This window comes from Pteropus vampyrus, unplaced genomic scaffold (genome assembly GCF_000151845.1).
Source record: "Pteropus vampyrus isolate Shadow unplaced genomic scaffold, Pvam_2.0 Scaffold378, whole genome shotgun sequence".
NCBI lineage: Eukaryota > Metazoa > Chordata > Mammalia > Chiroptera > Pteropodidae > Pteropus > Pteropus vampyrus.
The window spans coordinates 755803-767968 of NW_011889159.1; the positions used below are offsets into that span (position 1 = coordinate 755803).

Consider the following 12166-nt stretch of genomic DNA (forward strand, 5'->3'; position numbering starts at 1 on the left):
ATATCTAATATACAACTGTATAATGGGTAAATAAACTGTGGTATATTCACACAATGGAACATTCCACAGCAATGAGAATGCACAAACCACAGTGATGTGCAACAAGGTTGAATCTTACAAACATATTGAGAGTAGAAGAAGCCAGAAACAAAGAGCATGTATTGTATAATTCCATTTATATAAAGTACAGAAATAGGTAAAACTTATCTAAGAGGTTAGAAATTAAGGTAGTGGTTACTCTTAGTGGGGTGGGTAGTGACTGGTAGTGATCTGGAGAGGGTCTTCTAGATGTGGTAATGATGTGTTCTTGATTTGGGTGCTGAGACGTGGGTATATTCAATTGGTGCACATTTCTGTATATGTGTTTATTGCAATACAAAGCTAATGAGTTTATATACTAGATAGATGTAAGGTACAAAAAAATAAAACTAGTACATCTATTAAGAAACAGAATATTATTAGTCTACAGCCATGTTACCCTGAACAGTCCCTATCCCATCTGATCTTGAAAGCTAAGCAGGGTCAGGCCTGGTTAGTACTTGGATGGGAGACCACTTAGGAAGACTGGGTGCTGTAGGCGAGAGAAAAAAGAAAATAAACGGAATATTACCATTTCAGCTAAAGATCCTCTATGCTGTGTAACACTTTTTTAAAATTTGCTTTTTATCTTTCACTTACTTGTTCATTAAATTTTACGTGTTTTTGAATTTTATACAGTGGTGTCACATTGTATGTAATCTTTTGTGGCTTTCTTTTTTTTCCCGCAACAATATGGTTTTGAGATTTGTCCACGCTAAAGAGCAATGATTCGTCCATTTTTTTAACCAGTATTTCACACATCTTAACAATACACAGTCTTTCTATCCATGATCATGGCGTAGCTGCCCTTTTATTCAAGCCTTTTTTACCTATCTTTCAAAAACTTTATATAATTTTCTTCATAAAATCTTGCATTTCTTTGACTAGATGTATTTATCTTTTTTGTTGCTTTTGTCAAGTGCTCTTAATCTAACCCCTCGTTCCCAGTGTCGCTCCAGTGACTGCCAATATTAAGGGATAGAAAAAAGTGACTGAACTATGCTTGATAATTTTCTAACTCTCCGCGTTCTAAACGCCTTCAATTAATTTCTGACCATTGCTGCATCCGTAGGTCCAACTGCACGAAATTTTTCTCAAGAAGCGCTGAAAATATCTCGACAAGGCACGAGGCGGAGCCAGTACGTGCTGACGCCAAGAGCTCGCCGCAACTAGAGGCCGGAGAGGGCGGGGCCAGCAGGGGGTCCTGCTGCTGGAAGAGCCGCGGCCCGAGGTGGGGCCATGGCGAAGCTGTTGAGCTGCGTCCTCGGTCCCCGGCTTTACAAAATCTACCGAGAAAGAGATTCTGAAAGGGCCCCATCCGGTGTCCCGGAGACTCCAACTTCAGTCACTAACCCCTCTTCCAGCTCCTGGGTGAGTCGAGTTCTCCCCTATTCAGAAATATGGTACGGCCCAAACCCCTTCGCGGCCTTTGCTCCTTAGAAGCTCCCATTATTGGAAATCGGGGGAGCTTCCTTGTCAATCCAGCTGTGCGCAAGATCTACGCTCTTTGTGCTTCCTGGGTTAGAGTACGCCTGTGGACTGGCCACCTCCTTTAGCTGTTTGCTACTGCTTTCTCATTCCTACTGCCACTCCTTGCTTTTTCAAATCTGGCGGTCCCCCACCCTATCTGTAGTGGTTCATCCCGGCCCCTAGTGACTCTTAAGTCCTGGAAGAGACCCTGTGTGGATTCGGGAGCTGCATAGATTTGCCATCGAACTCGATTTCTTCTCACTCAGTGTCCCTTGGTCCCTGCCTCTCCGGCTCCGTTTAATCTTCCCTCTAATACATTTTGACTTTCAACATGACTTCAACATATCACCTGTCCGCTGCTCTTCACCTCACCCCCCAACCTACCCTGGAGACCCCAGGGTCATTGCACTCATGAAGGCTGGGGGTTGTGGTAGGCTGTGTCCTTAAATTCTCTTTGATTTTATCGGTAGTCTCGAGTTGTGTTTCCGGTCTCCTACAAACTGCCCATCCCCAGCCACATCCTTTTCCTTAATGAACCTCTCTTAATCTCTGATGTTCTCCTTTCCCTCTTGAAGTTGTCATGATGTCTTTCCTTTCTTCCCTAACCTCTCACTCCCCATTTGAAACTGGGTCGTGAAAAAGGAGCAAAAGTCGTCCAATGCTGCTTTCACTTTTGCTTCCAAGTCCAGCCCCCTGTGTTTGTCCTTAAGGTGGCAAATCAGGTTAAGAGTTGGGGTGGGAAAGAGGGACTTCTTTGGGAGCCAGGCATGTCCCAGGAGACACAGCTTTGGAGGCTAGAATCAGAGGGCACACATCAGGGCTTCCAAAAGGGAAGGGGAAGAACTTGTCAATGGGCAAGGTCCTTAACCCAGGCATCTGTTTTGGCAGGATACGTACTATCAGCCCCGGGCCCTGGAGAAACATGCCGATAGCATCCTGGCACTGGTATGTCTGCCCTGGCATCTGAGACTACTGCATCTTTTCAGTCCCAGCTGCCTCCTGAACTTTCTCCTCCCCAGCCTGGGAAAAGGCAGCTCCCCTGGGGGTGGGGGATGCTGTTGGCTTTGCAGCAGACCTCTCCAATACACACACAGAGACATGCTATCAAGCACATGCATACTTGGCACTCCCCTTTGGCATGTTCCCTACTTTCTCTGGGGCAACCTGAGCCATGAGGAAAATGTGTTTACTCTTGGGACCATCTGCAGGTGCTGAGTTCTGCAGTCCCTGGTGATTTGCCCTCCCTGGCAACTAACCTCTTTGATTGTAGAGATAGTTGTTCTTCCTGGCAGGATTCCTGTGGTGACGTTTATGCATCTCTTGGGGACCAGGCCAGGGGCTGTCCTGTGCAGGGTCAATTGAAAAGGCTTGGCTTACTTGAGTAGAGAGACTGGCCTTTAAATGCAATGAATTATGTCCAGAGATGATAAGAGGAAGAAAATAGAACCTGTACCTAGTTTTACCAGCCTATATTATGCTATGACACATTGCCTTTCAACAAATATTGAGCACCTACTGTGTGCATGATGTCATACACAGAGTAGGTACTTCATATAACTCTCAGGTTATCCACTTTGTTCAGAGCCTAGGCCTGGAAATGGCAGGGGTGTGTGTGTGTACTGATTGCTTGTCCCTGTCTCTCTGCTGCAGGCTTCAGTGTTCTGGTCAATCTCTTATTATTCCTCTCCCTTCGCCTTCTTCTACTTATACAGGAAAGGTCAGTGTGGTTTCAAAGGTGGTGGGACAGGAAATGCAGGTTGTTGGCAGATGAGCCAACCCCCTAAAGAGGAAAGGGGACCTGCAAGGGTGGCTTGGTTTCCCTCTTCCATCAGGCATCTTATTCCTCAGAGGGCATGGCTGTCCCGTTGGGAGGGTGTGGGGTGGAGGTTGGAGCGGGACTGGGAAGAGGAGCTGAGGTGCTGTGAAGAAAGCTCCTCACGTCTTCTCTCCCTTCCCAGGTTACTTGAGTCTGTCCAAAGTGGTGCCATTTTCTCACTATGCTGGGACATTGCTACTACTGCTGGCAGGTGTGGCCTGCCTCCGAGGTAGGTGGAAAGGGAGCCTGGTTTGGGTCTGTTCATTTAATATTCATTAGGTAAATATTTATTAAGTAGCTTCAGCAATTTTGTCTTGGGCCCTACGGGGGAAGAACTGAAAATGGTCAAGGCATGATCTTTTTCTTAAAGGTCTTAAGTCATAAATATGAAAAAATAATTAGCAGAAAAGTTTGCTATTATTTAGAAAAATTGCATATATTCTACAACAATTCCACATATATCCATATATATTGTTTGTAATAATGCTAAACTGGAAACAACTCAACAGCCACAAATAGTAGGATGGGTAAATACATTAAGGGATATAGTCCTATAACAGAACATTTTAACACGGTGTAAATGAACAAACTTGAGTTGCACTCGGCAATGCAGATGAATCTCACTAATGTAATGTTGAATGAAAGAAGCTGACTGCAAAGTAATTTATACAGTGTGTTTCCATTTATATAAAGTTTAAAAGGGAGGCGTATATAAGTGGCAAACACTAAAAAACCATGGGCATGGTTATCTTGAAAGTCAGGAGAGTGATTACCTGGGAGGGGGAGGGGAGAGGATGGGGAGGACTTCTGGCGGGAGATGGCTTTGTTCTCTTTCTTGACCTGGATAATGGTCACGTGAATGTTGCTTTGCATTTTTTAAACTGAATGTATGTTTTATGTATTTACGTTATATCTCACAATGAAATTAAAAAATGAAGAGACAGATCAAATCATTATCCCCTGGTGGGTACACATGATAGAAACTGGGTGAGAGGGATGCTTGGAGAAAGGAGTGGCAGTCAGGAGCTGGATGGCTGCAGTTGGGTTTGGTCAGAGTAGGCACCTTCTGCTTGCGTGTTCTGCCTCCTGATATCCACAGGGCTGGGCTCCCTCCTCAGAGAGGTCTCCTCTGACCACCCCATCTGAAAATAGCTCCCACCCCTTAGTTTTCTCTTAATTTTTAATTTTATTTATTTTTAAATTGGGGGGAAAATTAAATACAGAAAAGTTCAGAGAGCAAAACATTTTATTTTTTCATATTATAAAATTTTATTGATTTTTTTACTTGAAGAATAACAATCAAATTTCTTTTTATAATCTTTTTTTAAACACCAATTTATTTTTTTCATACTATATATACATAATATTTTTTTAACATTTTGTTTTTTTATTTTTCCTCTCCCTCCTCCCGTTCCCCCTTCCCTCTGGCAATCACTAGTCCATTGTCCATGTCCATGAGTCTGTTTGTTTGTCCTATTCATTTGTTGCTTTTAGATTTATATCCCACATATGTAATACATGATTTTCAACTTTTTCTGTCTGGCTTATTTCACTTAGTATGATTATTTCAAGGTCCATCCATGTTGTTGCAAATGGCAGTATTTCATCTCTTCTTATGGTTGAGTAATATTCCATTGTATATGTACCACAGCTTCTTTAGCCAATAATCTATTGTAGGACACTTTGGTTGCTTCCATGTCCTGGCCACTGTGAATAATGCTGCTATGAACATCAGTGTGCAAATATCTTTTCGGATATGAGTTTTCAAGTCTTTGGGCTGAATACCCAGTAGAGGGATTGCTGAATCATATGGAAGACCAATTCTTAGTTTTTTTGAGGAACCTCCATACTGTTTTCCATAGTGGCTGTACCAATTTTCAGTCCCACCAGCAGTGTAGACAGTTTCTATTTCTCCACATCCTCTCCAACATTTGTTATTACTTGTCCTGTTGATTATAGTCATTCTAACAGGTGTGAGATGGTATCTCATTGTGGTTTTGATTTGCATTTCCCTAATAGCTAGCGATGTTGAGCATCTTTTCATATGGATGTTGGCCATTTGTATGTCCCTTGGGAGAAGTGTCTGTTCAGGTCCTCTGCCCATTTTTGATTGGATCATTTGTTTTTTGTTGTTATTGAGTTGTATGAGTTCTTTGTATATTTTGGATATTAGGCCCTTATCAGAGGTATTACTTGCAAATATATTTTCCCATTCGGATGGTTCTCTGTTTACCTTGTTGATGGTTTCTTTTGCTGAGCAGAAGCTTTTTAGTTTGATGTAGTCCCATTCATTTATTTTAGCTTTTACTTCCCTTGCCTTTGAGGTCAAATTCATAAAATCCTCTTTAAGTCCAAGGTCCTTGAGTTTCATTCCTATGTTTTCTTGTATGCATTTTATTATTTCAGGTCTTACATTCAGGTCCTTAATCCATTCTGAGTTCATTTTGGTGTGCGATGATAGACAACAGTCTAGTTTCATTCTTTCGAAGGTGGCTTTCCAGTTTTCCCAGCACTACTCAATTGAAGAGGCTTTCCTTTCTCCACGTATATGTTTGGCGTTTTTGTCAAAAATTATTTGCCCATATAAATATGGGTTTATTTCTGGATTCTCAATTCTGTTCCACTGGTCTGTGTGTCTATTTTTCTGCCAGTACCATGCCATTTTGATTATCGTCACTTTGTAGTATAATTTGAAGTCGGGCAGAGTGATGCCTCTAGCCTCATTCTTTTTTCTCAGGACAGCTTTGGCAATTTGGAGTCTTTTGTTCTTCCATACGAATCTGATAATTTTTTGTTCTATTTCTTTAAAAAATGCCAATGGGATTTTGATGGAGATTGCATTAAATTTGTATAATGTTTTAGGTAACAAGGTCATTTTAACTATGTCGATTCTTCCAATTCAAGAACATGGAATATCTTTCCATTTCTTTGTATCTTCGATTTCTTTTAATAGGGTCTTATAGTTTTCATTATATAGGTCCTTTACTTGTTTTGTTAGATTTTTTCCTAGATATTTTATTCTTTTTGTTGCAATTGCAAAAGGAATTATTTTTTTCCACTTTTTCTAACACTTCATTATTAGAGTATAGGAGCACTATAGATTTTTGAACATTGATTTCGTATCCAGAAACTTTACTGTATTTGCTTATTGTTTCTAGTAGTGTTCTTGTGGAGTCTTTAGGGTTTTCTATATAGAGAATCATGTGGTCCACAAATTGTGACAATTCGACTTCTTCGTTTCCTATTTGGATGCCTTTTGTATCTTTCTCTTGCCTGACTGCACTCGCTAGGACCTCCAGTGTTATACTGAATAACAATGATGATAGTGGACAGTCTTGCCTTGTTCCTGATCTTAGAGGGAAGGTTTTTAGTTTTTCACCATTAAGTATAATGTTGGCTGAGGGCTTGTCATATATAGCCTTTATTATTGCTAAGATACTTCCGATTTTGTTAAGTGTTTTGATCATAAGTGGGTACTGGATCTTATCAATGGCTTTTTCTGAATCTATTGATATGATCATATGATTCTTATTTTTTAATTTGTTTATGTGGTGTATCACATTAGTTGATTTGCATATGTTGAACCATCCTTGTGCCCCTGGGATGGAGCCCCCTTGATCATGGTGTATAATCTTTTTAATATGTTACTGTATTCGATTCGCTAGTATCTTATTTAGGATTTTTGTATCTGTGTTTATGAGAGATATCGTCTGTAGTTTTCTTTTTTTGTGTTATCTTTATCAGGTTATGGTATCAAGATAATATTGGCCTCATAAAATGAGTTGGGAAGTATTGCCTCCACTTCGATTTTTTGGAAGAATTTGAGGAGAATAGGTGTTAAATCTTCTTTGAATGTTTGGGAGAATTCACTGGTGAAGCCATCTGGTCCTGGACTTTTACTTTTTGGTAGGTTTTTGATGATTGTTTTCAATTTCCACACTGCTGATCAGTCTATTTAGATTTTCCAGTTCTTCTTGATTCAATCTAGGAAGGTTGTATTTTTCTAATTACTGGTCCATTTCTTCTAGGTTACTGAATTTGGTGTTACATACTTTTTCATAGTATTCTTGTGTGATCCTTTGTATTTCTCTAGTGTCTGTCCTAATTTCCCATCTTTCATCCCTGATTTTGTTTGTTTGTGTCCTTTCTCTTTTTTCTTTAGTGAGTCTAGCCAGGGGTTTGTCAATTTTGTTAACCTTCTCAAAGAACCAGCTCTTTGTTGCATTTATTTTTTCTATTGTTTTTGTGTTTTCAATTTCATTTATTTCTGCTCTAATTTTGATGATTTCTTTCCTTCTGCTGACTTTAGGCTTCATTTGTTCTTCCTTTTCTAGTTTTTTTAAGATGAAGTGTTAGGTTTTTTTATTTGGGCTTGTTCTTGTTTTTGGAGGTAGGCCTGTAATGATATGAACTTTCCTCTTATGACTGCTCTTGCCATGTCCCAGAAGTTTTGATATGTTGTACTATTATTATCATTTGTTTCTATGTATTTCTTGATCTCTCTCTTTATTTCTTCTCTGACCAAATTGTTCTTCGGTACTATGTTGTTCAATCTCCATGTATTTGTGGTTCTTTCTGCTTTTTTTTTACAGTTGATCTCTAGTTTCAAAGCATTATGATCAGAGAATATGGTTGGTATGATATCAGCTGTCTTATATTTGTTGAGGCTATCTCTGTGTCCCAGTATGTGGTCAATTTTTGAGAATGTTCCATGTGCACTAGAGAAGAATGTATAAGCAGCTGTTTTGGGAAGAAAGGCTCTGTAAATGTCAATTATGTTCAGTTGGTCTAATGTATCATTTAAGGATGTTATTTCCTTATTGATTTTCTGTTTGGATGATCTGTCCATATCTGACAGTGAAGTATTTAGGTCCCCTACTATGATAGTGTTTTGGTCTGTTTCTCCCTTTAGTTCTGTTAGTAATTGCGTTATATATTTTGGGGCTCCCTGATTGGAAGCATAGATATTAACAAGTGTTATGTCTTCTTAGTACATGATTCCCTTTATCATTATGAAGTGTACCTCAGTATCTTTCTTTATCTTTTTTATTTCGAAGTCTATTTCCTCTGATATTAGTACCGCTACTCCCACTTTTCTCTAAATGCCATTTTCCAGCCTTTCACTTTGAGTCTATATTTGTCTTTGGAGCAGAAATGTGTCTCCTGGAGGCAGCATATGGTTGGGTTTTGTTTTTTGATCCAATTGGCAACTCTGTGCCTTTTTATTGGTGAGTTCAGTCCATTTACATTTAGAGTGATTATTGAAATATGATGTCTTCTTATAGCCATTTTATATTTTGCTTTCTGCTAGTCCGTGTTTCCATTGCTTCCTTGTCCTTATGTTTTTGTTGTATGCTGAGTGTTCATTACTATCTTGCTATAGCAAATCTTTTCTTATTTTAAGTTTATAATGCCCTGTTCGTAGTAAGGGTTGCACTCCTCTGCTTTTATCAGCCTGCTAGTCACCTTACTCCTAATTATGCTTTTTTTTTTTTTTTTTGTCATTTAGGTTTAGGTGAGCTGACTCCTTTCAGTATTTCCTATAGTGCAGGCCTCGTAGTGGAGAATTCCCTCAATTTTTGTGTATCTGCAAAGGTCTTTATTTCTCCTTCATATCTAAAGGAGAGCTTAGCTGGATACATTATTCTTGGCTGGTAGTTCCTTTCACTTAATAGTTTGAATATTTGATTCCATTCCTTTCTGGCTTGTAAGGTTTGTGCTGAGAAGATGATAATCTAATGGGTTTTCCTTTATAGGTTACCATCTTCTTTTCCCTGACTGCCCTGAGAATTCTGTCTTTGTTGTTGATTTTTGATAATTTTAATACAGTGTATCTTGGTGAAGGCTTTTTTGGGTTGAGATAATTGAGTGTTCTGTTGACTTTTTGAATTCCAAGCTCCAGCTCATTCCTTAGATTTGGGAAATTCTCGTCCACTGTTTGTCTGAAAATGCTTTCTAATTCCTGCTCCTTTTCCTAATTCTCATGTTTCCTCTCCTGATGGTATCAGCTAGTTCTTGTATTTCTCTTTCACTATTTTTCATTCTTTGGTTTCTCTCTTCTTCCTTCTGATTTATTTCTAGATTTCTGTCTTTGATTATCACTGATCCTTTCCTCCATTTGGTCAACTCTATTTCCTAAGCTTGTTATTTCATTTTCAACTCTTGCAGTTTGTTCTTTATCTCCAGAAGGTCTGTTCAGTTCTTTTTGAGGATTTCAATCTCCTTGCTAAAGAACTCACTCACTCTGCTCATCTAGTTGTTTTTTCAATTCCTGAAATTGTTGATATGATTCATTTCGGATCTCACTTAGTTTTTTCAGAAGTACCATCCTGAATTCTCTGTCATTTAAGTCGCATATTTCTATGTCTGTAAGCTTATTTTCTGGAGGTTTTTCTGTTTTTTTTTTTCTTGTCACCTTGGTTGTTCATGGTATGTAATGGACTATTTCTCCACCTGGGCATTAACGGAAGTGTGTTCTGCTTTTTCTTTTTTTTTTCCAGAAAGAAGATTTATTATATAATGGTCCCTAGCTTGTTGCAAATAAGGTGTTTTTCTTTTGGTTTCCAGTAGGTGGCGTCTAAGCCTTTTAGATCTCTGCTTTATATAAAGTCTTAATGTCTTTTTTTTTCCTTATAGATGTTTAATCATGCTCGCTACCCTCAGTCTCAGTTCCTGTCAGTGTTAGCAACAGTTTCGGTAGCATTTGCTCATTCCCCTGGGGTTCCACGGTTTTCCATCTCAGAGGGTATGGGGGGAGGGGCCCTCTGGGTTGGGGGTTGGGGGTTGTCCTTCAGTCTCGGTTTTGTAACAGGGGCCGGTAAAAATCAACTGTTGTTCCTCTGCCGTCCCTGTTTCTCTGCCTTATGCCCTGATGATTGGGCACTGCTGCTGGCCACGTGGAGCTCATAGCACTCTCAGGCAGGGCTATTCAAGGAACTCTTTGCACCCTCACCCCTCCCCCTCCTGCAGGGAGCTTCAGCGGCTGCGGGAGGCAGCTTCTTTGTTTCTCCCAGTTCACTGCCCGACACTGTGGCAGCTCTTATGCGCAGATCCCACGCTCAGACGTGCTGGTGTGCAGTTTGGGTGTTTTTGTTGAGTTTTAGATGTTCATCTTCTTGTTGTTTCAAGGGAAGAGATCTGGGAACGTCTCTCATGCCGCCATGTTTAATCCAGTCTCCCAGAGAACAAAATATTAAAAAGAACTAAAATGCCTATGTTTTGTGATATTGCTTCAAATACCTTTTCAGTAAAATACTAAATCATTACATATAGAGTTGGCATTCCCATGGGACTCTTCCCCACTCCCATGTTCCTCTTTATGCAAAAGTAAACACTGTCATCTGGTGTATTTTTTTTCCCTGGTCCATATTTTTATGATATATATGCCTCATTTCATCAAATCTAAGCTGCTGTGAATTGTAAAATGCATACTGATTTCACAGCTTTTGACTGTGAAAAACATATGCCTTAGAATCTATGAAATATGGTTAAATAACATAACATTTTTCAGTGTACTTTACATTTTTGGCACAAACGGCATTGCTCTACACAAATCATTCTGTACGTTGCTTCATTCTCAGTATTGCTGGGGGCTTTACCCTTGATGATGCATAGCATTCTAGTGCATTCTGGTTTTATTTTCTTTATAGCACTTATCCCTCTTTGAAATTTTCTTGTTTACTTATTTCTTGTCTTCCTCCAGCCCCACCCCAACCCCAACCAGAGTGGTTGGTCTCTGAGAGCCGGGACCTGTGTGTCTCATTTCCTACTGTCTCCCATGTCAGAACAGTGCCTGGCACATGATACCTGTTAGGTCATTGGAAGGAGAGATGTCAGGGTTTGAAGCTCCTCAGCAGTGAAGCAAGAGCAGATGCAATCACTGAGGGGCTGAGTGAAGAGAGAAGGGAGCTCAGCATGGAGTATGGTTCTCAGCTCAGAGAGGGCAGTAACATGGAGGCACAGGAGCGGCAGTCCAGGAATTGGAAGGAGGTAATGATGGACCCAGGAAGCAGAGGAGGAAGGAATATTGAGGGACAGGAAGAGTGCTGAGTGGCACAGTTGAAGATATTGAGGAAGAAGAGGATTTGGATTCAGTGAGGAAATAATTACGGGGCAAGAGCCATGAAGCCAGAAAGCAGGGAGTTAGAGTATACAGAAAAGAGATAGCAGCATGCGTTGGAGAAGGGTGGCAGTGAAAAGAAGAAAAACCTAATATTGGTAGGGCGAATAGTGAGGTTGTATGACAGTATCTTAAGACTGGAGAGAATGAACATTGTGGAGGAAGAAAGAAAGGCTATAAAGAAACAAATTGAAGAAGCTAGGGCGAGAAGAATGCTGTAGCCAGTTGCTGGATATGGAGGAAGGGGCTCAAGTGTCCCATTTCCCCAGATCCAGGGCCCTTTGTTCCTTTTTTTCTCACTTCTCTTTCTAGGACCTTCTCCTGGCCCATCTTTAATTCTCTTCCTGAAACCTGCTCCTCTTGCTTCCTAGCTTTCCTAACACTGTTTCCTGTCCCTTCTCTACCAGGCATTGGCCGCTGGACCAACCCCCAGTACCGGCAGTTCATCACCATCTTAGAGGCGACACATAGGAACCAGTCTGTAGAAAACAAGGTGAGAGGCTCCAGGAAAGGTGCAGACAGGTGCCTCCCCAGACTACCAGCACTGCTTCTGCCAGGGGAAGGAGATGTGTTTGCCACACACCACACTGGGTGTTTGCTTGCACAGTGTTGCATTGCTTCTCCCCTCCCCAAGTGAACTGTCCACCCGACAAACTTATTCTTCCTGCGTAATGGAATATTTT

At 40.5% G+C, this 12166-nt stretch overlaps 1 protein-coding gene and 1 pseudogene across 2 annotated transcripts in view; both read left to right on the plus strand.

Annotated features, from left to right (window-relative positions):
* Positions 1-461: 461 nt before the first annotated feature.
* Positions 462-580, plus strand: LOC111731488 (annotated as a pseudogene).
* A 663-nt stretch (positions 581-1243) lies between these two features.
* Positions 1244-12166, plus strand: part of ABHD16A (abhydrolase domain containing 16A) — a 20340-nt gene continuing 9417 nt past the window's right edge. For both annotated transcript variants that reach the window (XM_011379846.2, XM_011379845.2), the window contains exons 1-5: positions 1244-1449; positions 2437-2493; positions 3199-3265; positions 3507-3593; positions 11891-11976. In XM_011379846.2, the coding sequence (XP_011378148.1) occupies positions 1318-1449; positions 2437-2493; positions 3199-3265; positions 3507-3593; positions 11891-11976 (429 nt within the window). In that variant the 5' untranslated portion in view covers positions 1244-1317. The remainder of the gene's footprint in view (positions 1450-2436; positions 2494-3198; positions 3266-3506; positions 3594-11890; positions 11977-12166) is intronic.